This window comes from Camelus dromedarius, chromosome 21, assembly GCF_036321535.1.
Source record: "Camelus dromedarius isolate mCamDro1 chromosome 21, mCamDro1.pat, whole genome shotgun sequence".
NCBI lineage: Eukaryota > Metazoa > Chordata > Mammalia > Artiodactyla > Camelidae > Camelus > Camelus dromedarius.
In genome coordinates this window covers 20,973,231-20,992,766 of record NC_087456.1, presented here as the reverse complement: position 1 = coordinate 20,992,766, position 19,536 = coordinate 20,973,231, and the positions used below count along the sequence as shown (strand labels likewise).

The 19,536-nt window shown below is 46.9% G+C and overlaps 1 protein-coding gene across 1 annotated transcript in view; it reads right to left on the bottom strand.

Moving 5' to 3' along the window:
• Positions 1 to 1,954: 1,954 nt before the first annotated feature.
• Positions 1,955 to 19,536, bottom strand: part of PARP1 (poly(ADP-ribose) polymerase 1) — a 40,828-nt gene continuing 23,246 nt past the window's right edge. The window contains exons 11-23 of the mRNA XM_031438461.2: positions 19,126 to 19,194; positions 18,798 to 18,930; positions 16,761 to 16,956; positions 13,705 to 13,833; positions 10,696 to 10,779; positions 9,190 to 9,312; positions 8,504 to 8,632; positions 6,943 to 7,041; positions 6,288 to 6,440; positions 5,244 to 5,371; positions 4,454 to 4,515; positions 2,825 to 2,939; positions 1,955 to 2,545 (exon numbers count right to left, since the gene is read on the bottom strand). Of these exons, the coding sequence (XP_031294321.1) occupies positions 2,464 to 2,545; positions 2,825 to 2,939; positions 4,454 to 4,515; positions 5,244 to 5,371; positions 6,288 to 6,440; positions 6,943 to 7,041; positions 8,504 to 8,632; positions 9,190 to 9,312; positions 10,696 to 10,779; positions 13,705 to 13,833; positions 16,761 to 16,956; positions 18,798 to 18,930; positions 19,126 to 19,194 (1,502 nt within the window). The 3' untranslated portion in view covers positions 1,955 to 2,463. The remainder of the gene's footprint in view (positions 2,546 to 2,824; positions 2,940 to 4,453; positions 4,516 to 5,243; positions 5,372 to 6,287; positions 6,441 to 6,942; positions 7,042 to 8,503; positions 8,633 to 9,189; positions 9,313 to 10,695; positions 10,780 to 13,704; positions 13,834 to 16,760; positions 16,957 to 18,797; positions 18,931 to 19,125; positions 19,195 to 19,536) is intronic.

Below are 19,536 nucleotides of genomic sequence, written 5' to 3'. Positions count from 1 at the left end.
GACAACCCATTCCTGACACTCAATCTCCCTGGTGGGAAGACACGAGGTGTCTGGAGAAGGTCAGAGGACAAGGCACCTCGAGGGCTTTCAATGTGCACACTGAACAGAGTTCGCACTACGCACGTACCTTGGGCCAGGCCGCCGCTAGGTTTCACTCGGGGGCTGCCTCAAGGCACAGCGTGTTCAATCCAACCCAACAGAGTTCCAGTCACGTCGCGGCAGCAGCTTCACAAAAGCGCTCTGGCTGTCGGAGGAGCCGTTCCCCACCTCCAAGGGAGGGCAACACTCAACGACGTGCAGCAAGCGAAGCGCCAACGCAGAACCCCCGCTGACACGTCGGAGTAATGAGCGCTGCTTCCGCTCGGAAGGCTTAAAAGCGTGTGCATGCGCCACGCCGCGCGCGGAAGGAACAGTGCGGTCAGACACGGGGGCTGAGTGGCCCGGCGGGCGGACACCTGTCCAAGGGCATTTCCAGGCAGAGCGGCCCCGGAGAGGCCGAGGGCAACACCTCTTCTCATCTCGGACCCTGTGCTTCTGCAGAAGGCCGTTGCTGCCGTCTTAAAATTTTTTAAATTCAAATGCATTCATTTTAGCTGCTACTCTGATTTTTGTAAATAAAGAAAACCAAAATATGAATATTGAAACAAAAGTTCCCTCTTTTACAAGGAAAATATGGAAACAGGAATGTGAATCTCTCTTTAAGAAAGAAATCAGCTTTGATTACAGAGAACCCATTAAGCAATCACTCCAGCCTAAAAATACTGTTTAATCAGGTCCTGTGAGGGTAATTGCCTTTCTCTGTGCTGATAAAAAAAAAAAGGCTAAGAATACAAAATATTCAGTGTGTAGAGAGCCTGAGAGCCTTGCTGAATGGCTGGTTAATCAGGAGAGGGGACCTCAAGTCCATGGTGCTAAGGATTTTCATCAAAAGTTAAAGACAATGAAAAGACACAAGGACTCTGTTAGCAAATCGATTTGTCAGTGTTTCCGTATCCGAATTCTAACTTGGGTTTGTATGGCCCTCCAAGTTTGCTGACTGCAGGAAGTCCCAGACATGGCTACTAAGGGACACAACCACCGTTCAGAAACTGCACCCGTTATAATCACTTAAATGTAGCTCAACTCAGAGAGAACATGTTTTTCTTCTTTCCTGTCTTGAATGTCTGTCTTCTGTTTTCCACACCAAAACAGAAACTTCTGGGTTTGAGACAGCGGCTCACTCTGCTGCCCTCTCTTGCCTGTGACTCTACCTTTCGGCTCACACTTCCCCTTCTCCTGTAAAAGGTCAAGGGTGTCGTAAGATACCACCCTGGCTTTCAGGGAACCTAAATGTAAATATTTAATAAGCATCATTCTCAAATACACAGTAGTAGTATGAGGCAATACAATATATATGAAATAATACCCCACAGGACAGAACATGCTGACATGTTTTATCACCAAAAAGTATCTGGTAAACTGAAGAAAAGGAGGACTGCCCTCCTCTGCTTGGTTTTCTGTCACTCAGACCAAGCATCCCTACTGGGTGCTGCTGTCTGTTGCCTGGCATATTCTTGGGTTTCACAGATACGGGTAGTCCCTACACCCTACAGGTTCTGTGCACCGTGAAGATTAACCAGATCTGTAGTCAGAATGAGACCAAACACAAAACACACAAATACAGAAGCCGGTTTTAATTCAGAATTACTATTAGCCCTTGGGTATATTGGTGATATAGTTTTAATTTCGAAGACAAAATTGCTCATCGGAAAGTTGAGAATTTCAAATGCAACTCAAAACTACTATACTACATATTCTGAGAGCTTCCACATTCAAGTGTCTCTAGATAAGGAAATCGCTTTTTGTTTCTAAGTATGAGAAACTGTTAATGTTCTTCACCAAAAAAAAAAAAAAAAAAAAAAAAAACCCCAAAAAGCTAAAAAGGGTGACAATAAATGCAGAATAAGAAAGAAAATTTAAATAGTATGAAATTAGTTTTTATTTTTACCTCAAAATAAATGCTTTAACATTTCTTCCAAAACTAAAGATGAACACTTAGAAGTAAGGATGGAAGATTATTTTTTCCTTCCCTGGGGTAACCAGTAAGGCAGACGTTCTAACGTGGCTTGATTCTTTCACTGGACTAGTCTAGACTCACACACACACACACACACACACACACAAAAACCCTCCCCAACTTTTCCTCTACTGTCAGTTGTATCTACCAAGGTTATGGCTGGCAGAAAAAAAACCCTCAAAACAACCCCCCTCCCCTGCCCTGACCAACACAAAAAGGGATCAGAAAAGCTGGGAAAATCATTAAACATGTGACCAAGTGTTCATATAAAATCCTTTCTAAGGAGATTTAGTGAAGGTACTATCCCTTGGCAACCTAGCTGAGGTCTCTGCCTGGTCGGTCAGGGTGAAGCCCATCAGGCGAATTCACACCAGTCACTGGGCTGCGACTCAGCCGCACCTCACAGCTCACCACAGGGAAGTCTTGAAGTTGAACTTCAGCTTCAGCAGATACTTCAGATTGACTTGAGCAATATCGTAGACAATGTACCTGGAGGGGAAGCATGTCAAGGAACAAACAGTTCCATGATGGAGAGAGCACTTGCCACCCCCAAGCCGGCCCCTGGCCACACCCTGCAAACCCACACAGGTGGGGGTTCAGGCCCCTCACCCCGAACAACGAGAGACCACTGAGGGGAACTCTTCACCACGAGACACACCACAGGATGGTTTTCAGTTAGCAGGGCCCAGGTTAACTGGCTGCACATAAGTGCCTCTACAGCTCCGGAATATTCCTCTGGGTTCACACAGCACACTTGTAAAAGGATACTCGTTATACAGTAGACAGGTGTCGCTCACACCAGATGGAATCCCGGTCCCAAGGGGAACGTCTACACCATCCATAGTAATACTAGCTGAAGGGTCAGGGGTAGTTTTGCCTAAACCTACAAAACAGAAGGCAGAAGTGATCTGATTTGTGAGAACAGATGTTGAAAATGCTCCAGGGAGGAGATTGTCACACTAAGTGAAGTAAGCCAGAAAGAGAAAAATACCGTATGATATCTCTTATATGTAGAATCTAAAAAAAAAAAAAAAAACCAAAAAAAAACTAATGAATGTATTTACAAAACAGAAACAGACTCACAGACATAGAAAACAAACGTATGGTTATCAGGAGGGAGAGGGGGCGGGGAGGGATAAATTGGGAGCTGGGAATTTACAGACACCAACTACTATACATAAAATAAACAAGGTCCTACTATATAGCACAGTCAATACCTTGCAATAGCCTATAATGAAAGAATATGAAAAAGAATACACACACATATATGTATGTGTAACTAAATCACTATGCTGTACACCAGAAACTAACACAACATTGTAAATCAACTATATTTCAATTAAAGAAAAAATTTAAAAAGTTAAAAAAAAAAGATACACGCACCCCAGTGTTCATAGAGGCACTATTTACAATAGCCAAAACGTGAAAGCACCCTAAGTGTCCATCAAGAGATGACTGGACAAAGAAGATGTTGCATACATACAACGGAATATTACTAATACTACTTAGCCACAAAAAAGGAATGAAACAATGCCATTTGCAGAAGCATGGATGGATCTACAGATTAGCACACTAAGTAAATCAAAGATAAATATTATATATCACTTACATGTGGGCTCTAAAAATAATGCAAATGGATATATTTGCAAAACAGAAACAGACTCAGGACAGAAAATAAACTTATAGTTAGCAAAGGTGAAAGGAGAGGGGGATAAATTAGGAGTATGGGATTAACAGATACACACTACTATATACAAAATGGACAAACAACAAGGATTTACTGAATAGCAGAGAACTATACTCAATATCTTGTAAAAATCTATAATGAAAAAAATCTGAAATATATATATAACTGAATTACTTTTCTGTACACCTGAAGCTAATACAATATTGTAAATCAACTATACTTCAATAAAAAAAAAGAATGAAAAAAAAAAAGACATACAAATCCCATACTGTATCCTTCTTCAAGACATTAAAACTGTAGGTATGTATCAAGTATACCAGGGTATTATCCTTAACTGATCTTCATAAGCATAGTAGTTCTTCCCATCTCCTGCTTTCTATTGAGAACTCTAAAGCAGCCACTTCAGCTGGGCAGCAGGAGACCCTAAGTCATGTTATGAGCTTCAGCAACCCAAGAAGCCCGAGGTACCACTGTGCCACTAGAGGTCCCTCAATGCTGTAGCTAAGTCAGGTTAAAACCCAAAGCCAATGCATCCAGTTAGTGAAGCATGAGCCAAGACTCTTCTATGGCATTTGTGACACCAGCTACAGCCACAGAGAGTCAAACTCCAAAAGCCAGCCATAGGAATGGGGCTTCGGGGGAAAGAAAGTTCTCTCCCTGTGCTGGTCATGGTGCCTGGGGCTATAGCAGCAGCTTCTGAAACACATTACCTTTGACACTGTGCTTGCCCTTGGGTAACTTGCTGATATGTGAAGCGTGCTTCAGTTCATACCTATTTAAGAGAAGACAGTTTCAGAAGAGCCTCTGAAGTCCCCAGGCTCTCAAATCAACACTGATTATCAGAGCAAGGTCACAAGAGATGCTTAGGCAAACATGCACAGAACCCGGTCCACCTTCATTGCTAGGAGCTTCCTCCCGCTCTGGCTCTAGAAACTGAAGGTGCAGTCCTTTTTTTAACAGCTTGTGCCAATGATCACTGCTATGGGGCCACTCAGGAGGTTTCTGTCTAGTTCATGATCCCAGGTATTACATTACCCTGCTCTTTGGGTTATAGCTGATAGGACCAAGGTGGACAACCAATCCAAGGTGGACCAATCAGATCTTCTCTGCAGGGAATTTGTAACCGGGATTAAAACTGCAGTTCAATTTGAGTTGGCCTCAGACAGAAAATCTAAACAGCAGCTGGTGGAAAGGGGCTAGGAGGTGACCATTCTTTGTGCAAATCACTCTCTCTGCTTCCTGGTCCACAGAAAGAATGTACACGGCCAGTTCCTGAGGCCTGGTTATACTCCCGTCCTTGGGCTTTGTGAGGCATTCCTATACTTCCTTGTTCACTTAACTTGAATTGGTGTCTGATACCCACTGCCTAACTGGTGAGTCCTCTTAATTGTGGTGGGGAATTTCTAGAATCACCTCCCAGCCAAAGGAAGCTCTCTTCCCTGTAGCTCACAGCACCCACCTCCATCAATTACCACCAGCCCCAAAGCCAGGGTTACTCACATGTTTCCAAGGGCAACTTCTCCCAACAGAATGAGGCCTATTGGGTCTCCCTGGGATGTGTGGCAGTAGTTGGCACTCTTGGAGACCATGTCAGCGAAATAGATCCCTTTACCAAACATGTAGCCGGTCTGGAGGGATGGAAAAAGGACAGCTGAAAACCTTCTAATGGGACGTTAGCAGCACCACTATGAGCCAGGCAACAAAGCTAAGAGGTGCGACACCCCTCTCCCACGTCTCACAGCGCCCCCCCCGCAGGGGTCACTGAGGCCTGCACTCAGGCGCAGGTGGTTCAGATCCCAGATCTGCCAGATACCCAGGGGCTGCAGGAAGTTACTCAGCCTCCGTGGACCTCACATGTTCTTCTTGGAACGGGGGGAAAGTAACCCCATGGGGCTGCTGTGAAAATTATATGAGTAAATAACAGTTTTTCATACCAGGGCCTAGCCCATATGGACACCCAATAAATGTGTCTTATTTTTATTCCTTTTCGTAAGTGAAAACGAGGTTCAGAGAGGTTAGGGAGTTTGCCCAAGTCACAAGTCACAGCACTGGTGAGTCCGGTTGTCAAGCCTCTTTGCCTTCTAGTTTTTACAATCACAAAATGAGGGGCCTGGAAGACCACAGCTAAGTTCCTGTCCAGCTGGTCACGTCTATAATCCAGCAGGTGACACAACAATCCCATGTCTGGGTCTGGCTCTACTTGTCATTGAGGCAGACGTGGAGCTGGGAGGGGCAGGTCTGAATGCAGCCTGGCCTGCTCTTTGCCAGTCAACATATCTGATTACTTCCTTTATTCCAGAAACCATGCTCGATAAGGTGCAGCCACACTCTCAACAGTGAGGGTCAGGAGAGGGACGTTTGGCAACACCGGCCTCATCAGCCACAGATGAGCCAATACCTACATCTTTAAACAAGGCCGCTTATTCACTGGGGCATGCACACTTCTCACTCAAGGATCCACAAAGCTCTCTGGAGACAGCTGCAGGGACAGGTACTGGCCACCCCCCCACCCCCAAAACACACCTCCCCAGGCCAGGCACGTACCACAGGCGCTTCAGGCGGGGCTATCCGGAGACCCTGGGACAGGATCCCAGCAAAGTTGGTGGTCCTGGACCCGTGCCACAGCAACCTTCGGTTGTGCAGCTGCTTAAACGGCTTGTAACGCTGGGTCTCCCCTTCACGCTCTATCTTAAAGATCTGGCCAGAGCATTAAATAAAGAAGAGAGAGAGGGATGGAGCCACCTGTTACTCGGGTTAACTGAAAGATCTGACTAGATGCAGGAGGAATGACCAGTTGTCTGCAGAGCTGGAACATGTAAGGCCTTTTGTCCTATGTGAGATGTTTCAATCAGGCTGGGATGGAGCAACATGTTAGTCCAGGTTCCACCGAGCAGAGACCAGTTGTTAAAATTAATACTACGTGTAACAGGTGCACCCCTGAGGCATTTGATTCTGGAACTCTGATAATAGCTCTGATGCCACACTAGGTCTTATGGTAGGAAATGTCCTTTAAAACAGAATAAGAGGCCACCCCAAAACCATAAGATTGCACATTTTTCTGTTCTACAGACAACTGAGTCACTTCCTCTGGCTATTCAAGGCAAAGTAAACTGCTTTTCCTACCCCGGGCCAGACTGGAGGAATGAGCAGGGAAGAGCTGGAAGGACCTAAAGGGCGCGGAGGGAGAAGAGAGTCTTACATCAATGACTTCCAAGTCGTACGCATTGTGTGTGGTCGCATGAGTGTTCTTAACATACTTCCTGATGGTCTCTGCTTCTTCGGAATCTTTGTCCACCACCTAGAAGAAAGGCGTCTGGAAATTAGAGCAAAGGAGTCCCCAGGAGAGCCACCTGGAGGCAGGAAGAACAAGCACAGGCTCAGTGATGCACAGGTAACACATGGCCCTTGTGGAGGCCCAGGTGGGACAGAGCCAGCCCCGTGTTCCAGGGCAGGTGCTGGGCCAGCAGTCCCACCTCCCCCAGCAATGGCCTCTTCATCATCTATTTGGATGATCTCGGCGACCCTTCTGTCTTAAAACCCTATGCTCTGAGGTATCAGGAAAGCTAGAAACACAGGGCTCACTGTAGGGGAAACAGGAACCTCCAGAACAAGGAGCTGCCCCCCAGGTACTGTCCAGCTCACTGCGAGTTAAAACACCAGAACCAGGAGACACCCCACAGTCAAGACTTGCAATCAAAAGCAGCAAGGATGTGACAGAGTACAGGGGTTTTGATGAAGGGGACAAATGCTCCATCTCTTCTGAATTCTCAGGGCCATGCACATTGTGGCTCAGAATATATGCCCATCATATAACTGTCAAATAATGTAATCTATGCTAAATAAATATGAGTAGATTATGGGAAAAGCTATGTGTGTTCTCTTATGCTTTCATATTCTTACCCAAAGTTCAGAGAATTCAGGAATTCTGTTCTTCCTCATTGACTCTTAATTAAAAAGCTTCAGAATCATAAATGGAGAGAATAACAACCCCTTCACAAAGAACCACACCATCTGGTGTCCTCCCCTGTGTACACCACAGATCTACACTTTGTCCTAAGCAAGGAGCAAAGGCTTTTTTTTAGTGATATAAACATACCACACCAGGCTCAAAAGACTGGAGTGCGCTTGAACCCCTTACACTGCAGGGAAGGACACAGAGACTGAGGAAGTAAGGCACACTGGAGATATGAGACCAGATCAAGGCCAGCGCAAGCTGGGAGCCGAGGAAGAAACTCCTCCTCCAGGTGGCCAAGGCAAGGTGATTTGTGCCCAAGCCTCCAACACACCCAAGTTCAAAGACTGTGTGCACCAACACAGCCACTTTGACTCCAGAAAACATGAACCCAGGCATCGTATTTTTATTACAGCTGCTTTCAGGCATTTCCACGTCTGAAGCAGGATACAGTGACAGACCTGCTAGAATTCATGTCACAAGAATCTCCAAATACAGAGACCCTCTCTAGATTAAGAGGAAAAACGAAACTTTAAAACCCTCTCAAAAATAGGTCTCTGCTAAGCTGAGCCCCTGGCTTGGAAGCCTGCCTTGTGAACAAGGTGCTTCTTTACAAGTGAAACGCTCTGGGGTTCTCATAGCACCACAAGCAGCAATACCTGGGAACTTGTTAGGACGACTGATCCTTGGACTCCAGCAATCTGTTTTAATAAAGCTCTCCAGGAGATCCCGATGTACATTCAACTTTGGGGATCTCTGCTCTTGGGATGAAAGGTCAGGGTGCTTCAGAAAGGGTGGACCCTGTTACCTTAATGTCAGTTTTGAGCTTCTCATAGTTGACATCGATGGGGTCCTTGCTGCTGTCATCAGAACCACCCCTGAGCAGGCTGTAGGCCACCTCAATGTCCAGCAAGTTGTCCAGCATTTCCACCTTGGCCTGGAGGAACAAAAGAAAAATCCTGAGCTAAGCACAAGGTGAGAGGAAGCCTCACCCAGTTCTGGCAGAGACAACTGACGTGGAGATAACTTTCAACACAGACAGTGAGTGGGCCCCTCCCAGCTGCTCAGGGAAAGTCCATCATCTAAACATTTCTAGGGATTTACAGAACACTAAGGGGAGCCTGGTCCCTGGAGGAGAAGAGGCAGAAGCCACATGGCTGTGGTAAGAACTGTCTCTCTTCTGGAATACACTGGTGACAGGTGGGGACCTATCCCCGGCTCCCTTATGAAGCAGAGAGAAAGATGCTCCCCTCTCATATGGCTCCTTTCCCCACACTGATGCAGTACAACAAGGGCAGGAGAAACTGACTATTCTGCCCATGGTCAGGCTCCCCATATGAGTAGACACCCCACTTCAAAATGAGGGCCCAGAGATGGCCCTGCCAGCACTGGCCACTGCCCTCAGGGATCATGAAATGGGGAGCGGCTGAAAGGGAGCAACATCCATCCCTGCACCAGCCCGGGACCTGGGGCTCCCCGCCTCCCCTGTGCTACCTGCACACTGTCCGCATTGTTCAGGAGCGGAGGCTTCTTCATTCCGAAGTCGTGGGGGATCAGGGTGTAGAAGCGATTTGAGAGATCCAGGATCTGGGAGTCGCTGCTGCCCTGGGACACTGCCTTTAGGGGAAGGGACAGAGGGAACAGACTGAAGCAGCACTCTGAGCCCCCAGCACTTGGACAGGGCCTTTCCCTCTAGGAGCCGAGCACTGCAGTGGAGTCCCAAGGCAGCCCGGTGCACGCCCAGGCCAGGAAACCCCCTTCTGAGAGAGTCATGCAACTGGACAGCCGAGGATCCTATCCTCAAACTGCGTGGCTCAGCACACACCAGGCTCCCCATATAAAACTGCATTCATACCAAGAGCTGTTTAAAGCCCCCACCACTCTGCAAAATGTTAATAACTACAGCATTTCAGTGGTGGGCTCATGGCTGTTGCTGTAAAATTCTCTTAACTTTTTGTATATCTGGAAACTTTTCATAATAAAATGTTAAAGGGGGGGAAAAAACCTCATTGCTATAAAATTCAGTCAGGTTCCTTTGGCCAAGGAACTTTATCTTTAAGTCAGGGAATTTGTTTTTATTGCTCCTGGAGGTCCAAGTGGCCAGACACAGAAAGGCTTTCCTCTCCACGTGCAGAAGGTGCTCAATAAATGTACAGAGATGGAGGAGCTGGATCACCAATCACTGCATACTTTGCAGACTTCCTAGGTGACTGTGGGACAGTAAAGGGCAATGAGTTGGCACCCTGCAGGTGCAAAGTCCCGAGTCTGCTGCTCACTGTGACATCGGCTTCTCCAGGTCACAGTGAGCAGCTTATAGTTTGCTCAGTGTGATGAGCAGCCCTTCTACCTAGAAATTCTGGAACGAGAAAGAGCTTGGGCTGAGGAAAGCCTTTCAGGTCTCAGGCAGAGGGTAACAAGGAAAGAGGTCCCTGCTCAGGACCAGTTGTAACGAGATTTAGTTTCTGCACTTCAGGGCCTTCTCTCCAGCACCAGGCAGAGTCCCCCTCCCCTGGCCCACTTCAGCTTCCTGCACGCTCTTCTTCATTCACAGTCCAAGCCTACATGCCACCTGCAAAACACAAGCGGAACCTTCCTGCCTCTCCAGGGCACAGCGTGAAGGCTCCGGGTCTGGGGGACCTGGGGAGATGCTCAGCAAGGTGATGCTGAATGAACATGAATGAAAGCAACACAACATTTAACTTTCAATTCGATGATTTCCTAGTAACTGCAAAATAAACTCAACCTCTCTTAAGGACACACAAAATGAGGGAAGAGAACCAAATTCTTCAACAAGTTTATAGGGAGTTTACTGTATACCTGGTAATGGAAAACATCATTAATTCATTAGTATTGTGACCATCTTTTTACAAGTGGCAGGCACTTGTCACACTTGCTGAACTGAAAAATATCTAAATCATCCTGAATCAGTACATCTATTTCATTAACCTTGAGTACATGAACTGCCACCCCCCCAAGAGGAGAGGCAGGCCCCTCGCTTACCTGCTGGACCTCACTGAGGATGGAATAGGCAGCCTGGATCTGCCTTTTGCTCAGCTTCCCCAGGGGCATCTTCTGAAGGTCAATCTGAGGACACAGAGGGTTTTCCCTTTGAAAGCCGGGACTGTGCAGTGAGATGATGAGAGAGCCAGACTGAGCACCCCCAGGCCTCCCGGGCCCCCACGGAAGCAGTCACAAGCCTGCCCGGTCCTCCTTGGGAGACCCAGTGACCCAACTCCACGGGCTTTGCAGCACCAACCCAATGCAGGGGACAGGAGTCTGAAAGAAGATTCTTGCTCACTTCATTTACAGCAGGGATAAGCCAGCCAGGGCTCCCCCACCTCTGTGCTCAGGTTGAAACAGCTCCACGCTTCTGGAAGAAGGCACAGCAGGACTCCTCATCTAATTTCAAAGTGAGGATCAGCTGCGCCCGGGAAGCCCTTCCTGGGGTCTCAGAGCTAAAGCCATTCCCAGCCGGAAGACAAGAGCCATCAAGTGGTAAAATTATTATTAAAAGGACACACCCTTGAACACACATACTTATGAGTCAACAGTGTTCCCTTCAAGCCAGTCATCCCAACACTGCTGCTGCTCATGACACCTGGGAAACAGCATCAAGGGGGGCGGTGAGCTGGCTGCAGCCTTCTAGAAGCACGAGCTCTGCAACCAGAGGCCTGGTCACCAGTGAGAGAGCGAGGCACCCCCGGGCCTTGACTTCCCACCTGTAAGAGGCACCCACTCCCTGTGGGAGGGACCTGCTCGAATGCTGGCCTAGCGCCTCCCACGTCAGTGCACCAGGGGCCCCTTGCTCTGTCCCCGGAGTCTGTCTCCAGGGCTGCTCCTGGAGAACCCTGGGAGCCCCCACCTTTACATCTCTAGCACCTGCAGTGCCTGGAACAGAGACGGAGCTGGGTAAGCACTCGAGAAACCGAACCGCTCTGCTGATTACGTGAAATGTGAAAGTGCTCACAGCCCATCAGGCACCCAGCAGGGGCCAGGGGTGACAGCGTCTCATGACGGCCACAAACTGTGGCATGTCCGCTTCCCTCAATACCATCCATCCTGAGGGGACAGCTGGTTTCTGGGAAGAGTTAATAGTTGGAGCTAAGTCCCGGGAAGAAGGTGGATAATCTATTTTGAGCCAAGAGCACAGTATAATAAAAGAGCAGAGTGACCTCAGCATGGACTATGAGCTGGCTCTAAAGCAATTCTAAAGAAGGAACTCAAAAGATGTTCTGACCCAGGGCAGCGTGACCAGAGAAAGCAGATACTCTGAAAGAAGCCATTTCCCCGAGCTGTGTAATTTTGGTGTTAATTTTAAAAAGACCTGGTCTCTCTAAAGTACACCCTCAAAATGGACACACACAGACCACAAGAACAAGAGCAGGGCTCAACCAACACAAGCTGCCACCACTCCCGACTGGGCAGGGGCTCCACGGCAGCTCCGTGTAGGGAGAAAGTGAACCGTGGGAGCCATGTTCCCGGGTCAGGGCGCCGCGAGGCACTGCTGCAGCCAGGGGGAGGCGTCCAGGGCTGGGGACACAGCCCACACTCTCCCCTCGGCTGGAGCCGAGCGCCCAGACCCCACTCTGCTCGGGGCCCAGGACTCAGCCTCAATGGGGAGCACGAGGTTCCCCCGGTTACCAGGTTTACTTGTCTACCTGGTCACCCAACCCACGTGGTGCCCATCGGGCTCGGGGTGGGCGTCCCTTTTCCACAAACTTCCCACAGGCTGCCTTCCCGCAGCAGGCCCCTGGCCCTTTCTTGCTAAACTAGTTCCCTGTCTTGAAGTAGAACGACCTAGAAAACATGTCATTGCACAGAAAGAGCCAGGATCTGATCACACTTGACAAATTCTATGAATCGTAAATGAACCAGAGTACTGGAAGCTGGAAATGGTGTGTGAGATATTTCTTTTGAAACACTAATGAAATGAAGATGACCCCCTGCCGGCCCCAGCACACCTCTCTTCCTCTGCCTCACACACCCACATTCTTGGTGAGCCCACCGACAAGTTGTTCAAACTAGTCAGACCTCCCAAACAGAAGTTGGGGTGTTTAGCTATTTAAACAAGACATTGCACAAGCCCTGGCTACTGCACACCCGTCAGGGGTTGTCTAGGATGTGACTCAACGCTCTGTTTTCCAACAGCAGCTGAGCCGTGAGCAGTCCCATCAGGCTGAGCTCCAGACAGAGTGGTTCATACAACCCAAATCTGTCCCATCCCCCTCCAAGGCTGGGTGGAGCCTCTAGGAAGGACCTGCGAAGAAGCAGGGAGCAAGCGAGCTGGTGAATGGCCAAGGCTGATCTGCAGCTCTCGCCCTCTCTGCTGGTCCCTGCTTGTTCTTCAGAGCCGCCTGAAGCTTCTGGGCTCAGTGGAGAGGGAAGAGGGAGAGCCTGTGCTTGCTAGCTAGATATCAGCAGTGCCTGGACCCCCTCTGCTCTCAATGCCCCCGGAAGTCAGCACCAAGAGCTCTGATGCCAGAGGCAGCAAGAACAAGGGGCCCTTCTGCACTCATCTCCCAGGGGAACAGACAGAGAACTTGGCCTTGGCTGGTAGCCCCCGCCATTCATCCCTGGACAGAGACACAATCTAACCATCACCCCACCCCACCCAGCCCCATGCCCAGTCTCTTCTTTAAAAAGCTGGTATGAATTTTATCTGAAGAAGCAAGTGTCAGAAGCTCTCTGCACTTCTGTCAGTGCTGGTCAGAGCAGTTCGTTTACTCTAAGGGGGAAATGTCTCGGACTTTCCATGACAGCTCCACGTGGCCTGTTTGGTTGGGCCACAAAAGAACTATGCCCACACAGCCCATTACTGCAATAAGGGAAAAAATGCAAGGGGGCCTGGGGACCCAGGGGACAGCTCTCCACAACATACCAAGGATCCTCTGCAAAAGAGCAAGCCCGCCAGGCCTCAGTGCTCCTACGTGTCTTAGGCTGAAGAACAGCCACCGAACTTGGCAACACGCAAATCAGAAAACAATCCCAGATAAACAAAAGTGCAGCAACCTCGTACTCCACCATGGCTTTCTTCATGCTTTCCACATCAAAGATCATCTTAATGAGGTCCTGCACTGGCTTGGGGAGCTTGGACTTGGTGCCAGGGTTTACTGTTAGCTTCTTCACCGCCTCTTCATCCTTCAGGGAAAAAGAAAACCCGGAAGAGACCCAGTTAAACAACCCAAGTAAAGTGGGGGTGGTGTTTGGGGGTTGGGATGCAGGGAAAGGACACAGGATGGAGTGCCACCAGCAAGAAAAGGCTGAGTGTTTTGTTGGGGAAGCACGTGTGAGTGTGAACTGGATCAGATACTTCCGGTGCAACCCCAAGTCCCCTTGGCTGCTCCAGATTCTTATTCCAGCTGCCACTGTAGAATCCAGCTCTGCACAGGCTGCCCTGCAGGCACTTACACTCCCCTCATACCCTCACCTCCTCCTCCTCTCATCACTTCCTACCCTGGGGTTGCTGGTGCCCTGTGCCTGGAAACCTGCTCAGTGCCCTACTCACACCCCAAACTGGCAGCACTGGGCAGCTGAGTGAACCTTGGACCCAGGAACACTGGACGGATGGACAAATTCTGCCCTCCTCCATACACTGCCTCACCCCAGGGCCAGTTGTAAGACTGTGTTCATACAGCCTTCCCTATAGTCCCAAAGGATCAAGCAGTCAGTCAGGCTTCCGGCCAGGCAGCTTGACAATGCTAAAATACATCCTAGCACCAACTCATCCTCCCCTCCCTGCGCCTCACCCCTGCTCTCTGGAGTTGTTCTTTCTAATATACTAATAGCGCAGGACTCTACCCCTGCCATCTGGAGAATCCAGGGTGAGCCAAGACCATGCTGTGTTGAAAATGCCTCAACTCTTCTCACTTTTGAACACACAAGAGCAGGGACTGTGCTCTGTCCATCAGTGTCCCTAGCAACTAACAGTGTTTGGTATTTATTTTGAGTGAAGCTAATGGCACTGGGCTTTGATCCTGGAATCTGCTTGGCTTAACGAAGCTGTCTGCTGCTAGTGCTCATGGCTACTGCTGTCAACATCACAGAGGATCTACTCTTAACGCTGAAACAAGTCTTAACACATTCTTACCCTCTGGTTATAACTTCACTTGAAGGTAAACTATTAAAAAGCCTTATTTAAATGCATATACTCTGTGATCTGGCAGCTCGATCTCTAATGGTAAGAATCACAAAGGCACACAGATACTTACATGTGTATCAGCATCATTATAGCAAGTACCTGGGAACAATCTAAATGCCTAATTGGAGGATGCAGGGTGTTATTTGGAAATTACAAATTACAGCCATCCACAAGATGGAATTCTTTACAGACCTAAGGAATGATGCTCTCGATCAGTGCAGTTTAATACAGCAGCCACTGGTTTTAACATGTGGCCAGTCTGAATTGAGATGTATTGTAAGAGCTAAAAAATATACCAGTTTTCAAAGATTTATTTAGGAAAAAAAAAAAATCTCAGTGATACCAATATACCAAAATGATACTTTGGACATACTGGTTAATAACTAGTTAAATAACTAGTTTAATAACTAGTACGAATTTCACTGTTTCGTTTTGCCCTTTAAAATGCAGCTACTAGAAAAAAAAATGTAGCTACTGAAATATTTACAGTTGCATAGGCGGCTTCGTATTTCTGCTGGACAGCACTGCTCTAGAAGGCATGGGGAAATGCTCCCGGTACATTAAGGCAGAAAGCAGGTGGTGGCAAAACAGTATGTAAGGAGAGACTCCAGTGTTATGGGGGGAAAGTGCCTGTAGACTATAAAGACATACACCATGATTTTAACTGCAGTTAACTCTGGGTGATTTTAATTTTTTGTGCCATTGTATATCTGACAGTTGGCCCCTCTGTATATGTGCTTTCTCCCTATCCTCAGTACGACACCCACAGATCATAGCACTGCAGTATTTACTACTGCAAAAAAATCCACATGTATGTGAACCCACGTAGTTCAAACGTGTGTCATTCAAGGGTCAACTGTACATACTTTTGAAATGGGAAAAATAAACTCAGTAGGGGACAGCGCTGAGTTAGACAAGTCTGTGTGAACTTAAAGTCCAAGTTCTTGATCTCAACATTACATAAGACTTAATTTCTATTTTTAATGGTACAGCTCATGACACTTTCCATAAACTAGAGTTCCCCCTCTGAGATGTGCTAGGCCTCAAAGACTTGGAATTAAAATCTGTACCACCTACAAGTCTCTTTCTGCAGAATAAATGTGCACCCCTCCCACCCATTATAAAAGCAGGTTTTCCTGTAAAAACAAGGTAAGCATTTTGTCAAAACAAATGGCCACAAAAATATTAGCCGAGAGACAATGGAAGGCTGTCTGGTAATATAAACTGTGACCTAGTGGAGCATGTTGAGTCACTGTAATTCTACCTTGATGAGAAAGCAAGTTGCATGACCTATGATGAAATGCAGTTTCGGGTAAGAAACCTCACCTGGAATCTATGAATTACTCCCTGCTATGTTTAGGGAACAACTTGAAAGACTGTGCCTCCTCGACAGTCTTAAAAATGCTAATCACTGTTCTCATCTAAGTTCCACCTCATACTTCATAGTTAAATTTTATTCATGAAAAGGTAGTGGATTTTATTAAATGCTTTCCCTCTGTTATTGGGACAACTGTGTAGCTTCTGTCTTCTATTCATGTTACATTATACTGATTTGATTTTTGCATGTTGAACCAACCTTGCATTCCTGGGATAAAACCCACTCCATCATGGTGTTTAAATCCTCACATGCTGCTTGATTCAGGTTAGTATTTTGCTGAGGCCTTTGCAGCTACAGTCATAGGGATATTGGTCTGTATTTTCCTTGTGATGTCTTTGTTTTTTGTATCAGGGTAATACTGGCCTTATCTAATGAGTTGGAAAGTGTTCCTTCCTCTGTTTTGGAAGAGTTTATGAACAACCAGTATTAATTCTTTAAACGTTTGGTAATTCACCAATGGAGCCATCTGATCCACAGCATGTTTTTAAAAGAATAGAGGATCCCTTCCTTTTACTAGAACTAGACAGTGTAAGAGCATTAAGTGATTACCTGACCATAGTCAATCTCCAGAGGGTAGAACTTTTTGGGATACTTTGTGAAGTTTTTGGAGTGCCAGGCATTCCCGGTTTTCTCTTCATACAATTTCATAAAATTCTCAATGGCATCTTCCTTGGATGGCATCTGCTCCAGCTTGTTACTACCAATCACTGTGCCCACTCGGCCCCAGGACCTGAATATCCAATACCTGTGGTGGGAGAGGAAGAGCATCAGTTGATGCAAAGCTGTGGGTCAGGCGGTCACATTTCAGGATGAGTTTTCCTTCCTGCCATTCCACTTGGGTGAGAAAGAACTGCAAACACCCCAAAATGATGGTGACTGACGCAGAGGAACAAAAGAAGTTGGTATTACAATAAAGGACCCTATTTTACTTTTTATTAAACTGAGGGTCATAAGTTTAAAGTAATTTAAAAAAGACCTTCCAAATCATATTGGCAAATGAGTTATAAAAAGTACCAAACAACAGGTTAACCTTGGATCTGCCAGGAAAACTTGAGGAATAAATCCCAGTGCCTACAGACCTTTACATAAAAAACATCCAATTCTTCACCGCAAAGGAACACAGCAACTATCATTTGGAAGTCATGTGTTCAGGGCGATGTGACCATTAATGACATGTACTAAAAAGAAGAACGTTTGGCTCAGATCAGAGGCTGAGAAGTGATGAGACGGGAGGGGGTGGGCCGGTGGCCTGCAGGGTTAGCCACCTACAGATCCAGGCTATCACCCCCAGTTTCCGTCTCAATCTAGGGCCCGTGTTCCGGGTACCCCAGGGACTGTGCTGCCTGGCCTTTGAGCAAGTTAACTTTTCTTAGAGGAAGTAATGCACAAGTTAAATTTTAAATAAATACAGATATATCAGAAACCCAGAAAGATCTGTATGCATTTTAAAGATAAAATCAGAGATTTCAATGAAAATTTGGGGCTTCTAATGGTTTTCTGGTCTACCGCCCAGCAGTGTATAAATTCATTTTCTGCTGGGGTTTTTTTCCCCCTGGAAATGTATGGAGGACACCACACTGACCTATCCTGAAAAGTTTCTGACTTCAACAGCCCACATTACTCTTTCTCTCTAAAAACCAATAAATCTAGGCCACGAGAAAAACAAACATGTTCGAAATCACCATTAGAATTTCTTTTTTGTTGGTGATGGACAATTCTGTTCCCATTGCCCGCTGTTTAACAAACTACAGTACTCAGCATATTTCTACAAGAACCCCATTCCTTTTCCTGCACTACAACGCACATCTAGCTTTTGGAAGGTACGTTTTCCAAGCAAGAAACCGTATTTTGACCTTCAAATCTTGGACAAGAATAGGTAATAAACTTAATGACATAAGAGCTTTATTTCAGAGATTTTAAGTAGCCACAGACACTTTGTACTCTTTCAGGATCACTTCATTTTAAAATGAAAGGTTTAATGAAAGCTGAAGAGGCGGGAAGACCTGAGGCTGCCAGTGCCTGCAACCCGAGGCCAATCAAGAGTCACCAGTCACTGACTTTACTCCCCCAAGGCTGCCACCACCATGGGGGCTTGTCTTCCAACCAGTAAAGCTTTTCGGATCTCCTGGAGTTCCAATGGGTATACTGTTTTCATTTGCTAAAAAGAAAAGTCCAGTTTAATATATGGAAGTGTTTCCCCCGCTCCCCACCATTAGGATTTAACAACAGTTCCTTCCACACACCTTTCCACCAACACAAAGCTCCCGTTCCACACTGCTGTAATGAGGGATCATCAGCTCAGCAGAGGACCATCCTGACTGGAAAGGTGTGGATGGTCAAGCCAGTCCAGACTCTCAGCACCCTAGAACCAGTTCTTACCTGGCTCCACCATGTTAAAAAATAAAAATTAAAAATGAGGCAAACCAAATGCCTTGAGTAACTGGGGAGTGCGAGGTAGTACTAATGAGAAAGGACAGCCAGGCTGTCTGGGGGGACTTTGGTTTCATGGGGCTGATAGACCAGCACTGAAGGGCCCACACTTTCAAGAGCACAGCAACTCTGGACACCACCCCCTCCGGGACACACCTGCTCTCCTTGTCGTCCTCCAGGAGCTGCAGCTTGTAATAGGAGTTGGTTCCCTTAACAATGTCCACCAGGCCGAGGGTGGCGCTGAAGACCTTTCCGCCTTTCTCCAGGACGTGCGCAGAGTGTTCCAGACCTGTCACAGACAGAGCTCCTGCGAGTCTGCCCCCACAGGGAGAAGGGAGTCTGCAGGCTCAGGGCCCACACCTGCTCAGATACATCAGCACCACTTACAGGAGCTTCCCCATAAGGCGCATGTGCTCCCAGGGCTGGGGAGCCGTGAGGCAGGAGGGCGGGGCACGGCCCACTCCGCTCACTCTCGTTTCCTTACCAGAATCAGGGTCGACAGCTGCTCCTCCTTTAAGAGTTAATTTCATTCTCTTTTCAGATTTGTTGGGACCTTGGAAGTGGACAGAGAAATGTAAACATTAAATTAAAAATAAATTAAAAAGTAAAGGTTAACTACTATATATAAAATAAACAACAAAGTCTTATGTGTAGCACAGGGAACTATATTCAATACCTTATAATGGTCTATAATGAAAAAGACTATGAAAAGAAATACATATATTTATATATACATATGTATAACTGAAACACTATGCTGTACACCAGAAATTAACACACTATAAATCAACTATACTTCGAAAAAGCAAAAACAAACCAAAAAAACAAAAAAGAGAGAAAAGGAAAAAAAAAAAAGTGAGGGGAAGGTACAGCTCAGTGGTAGAGTGCATGCTTA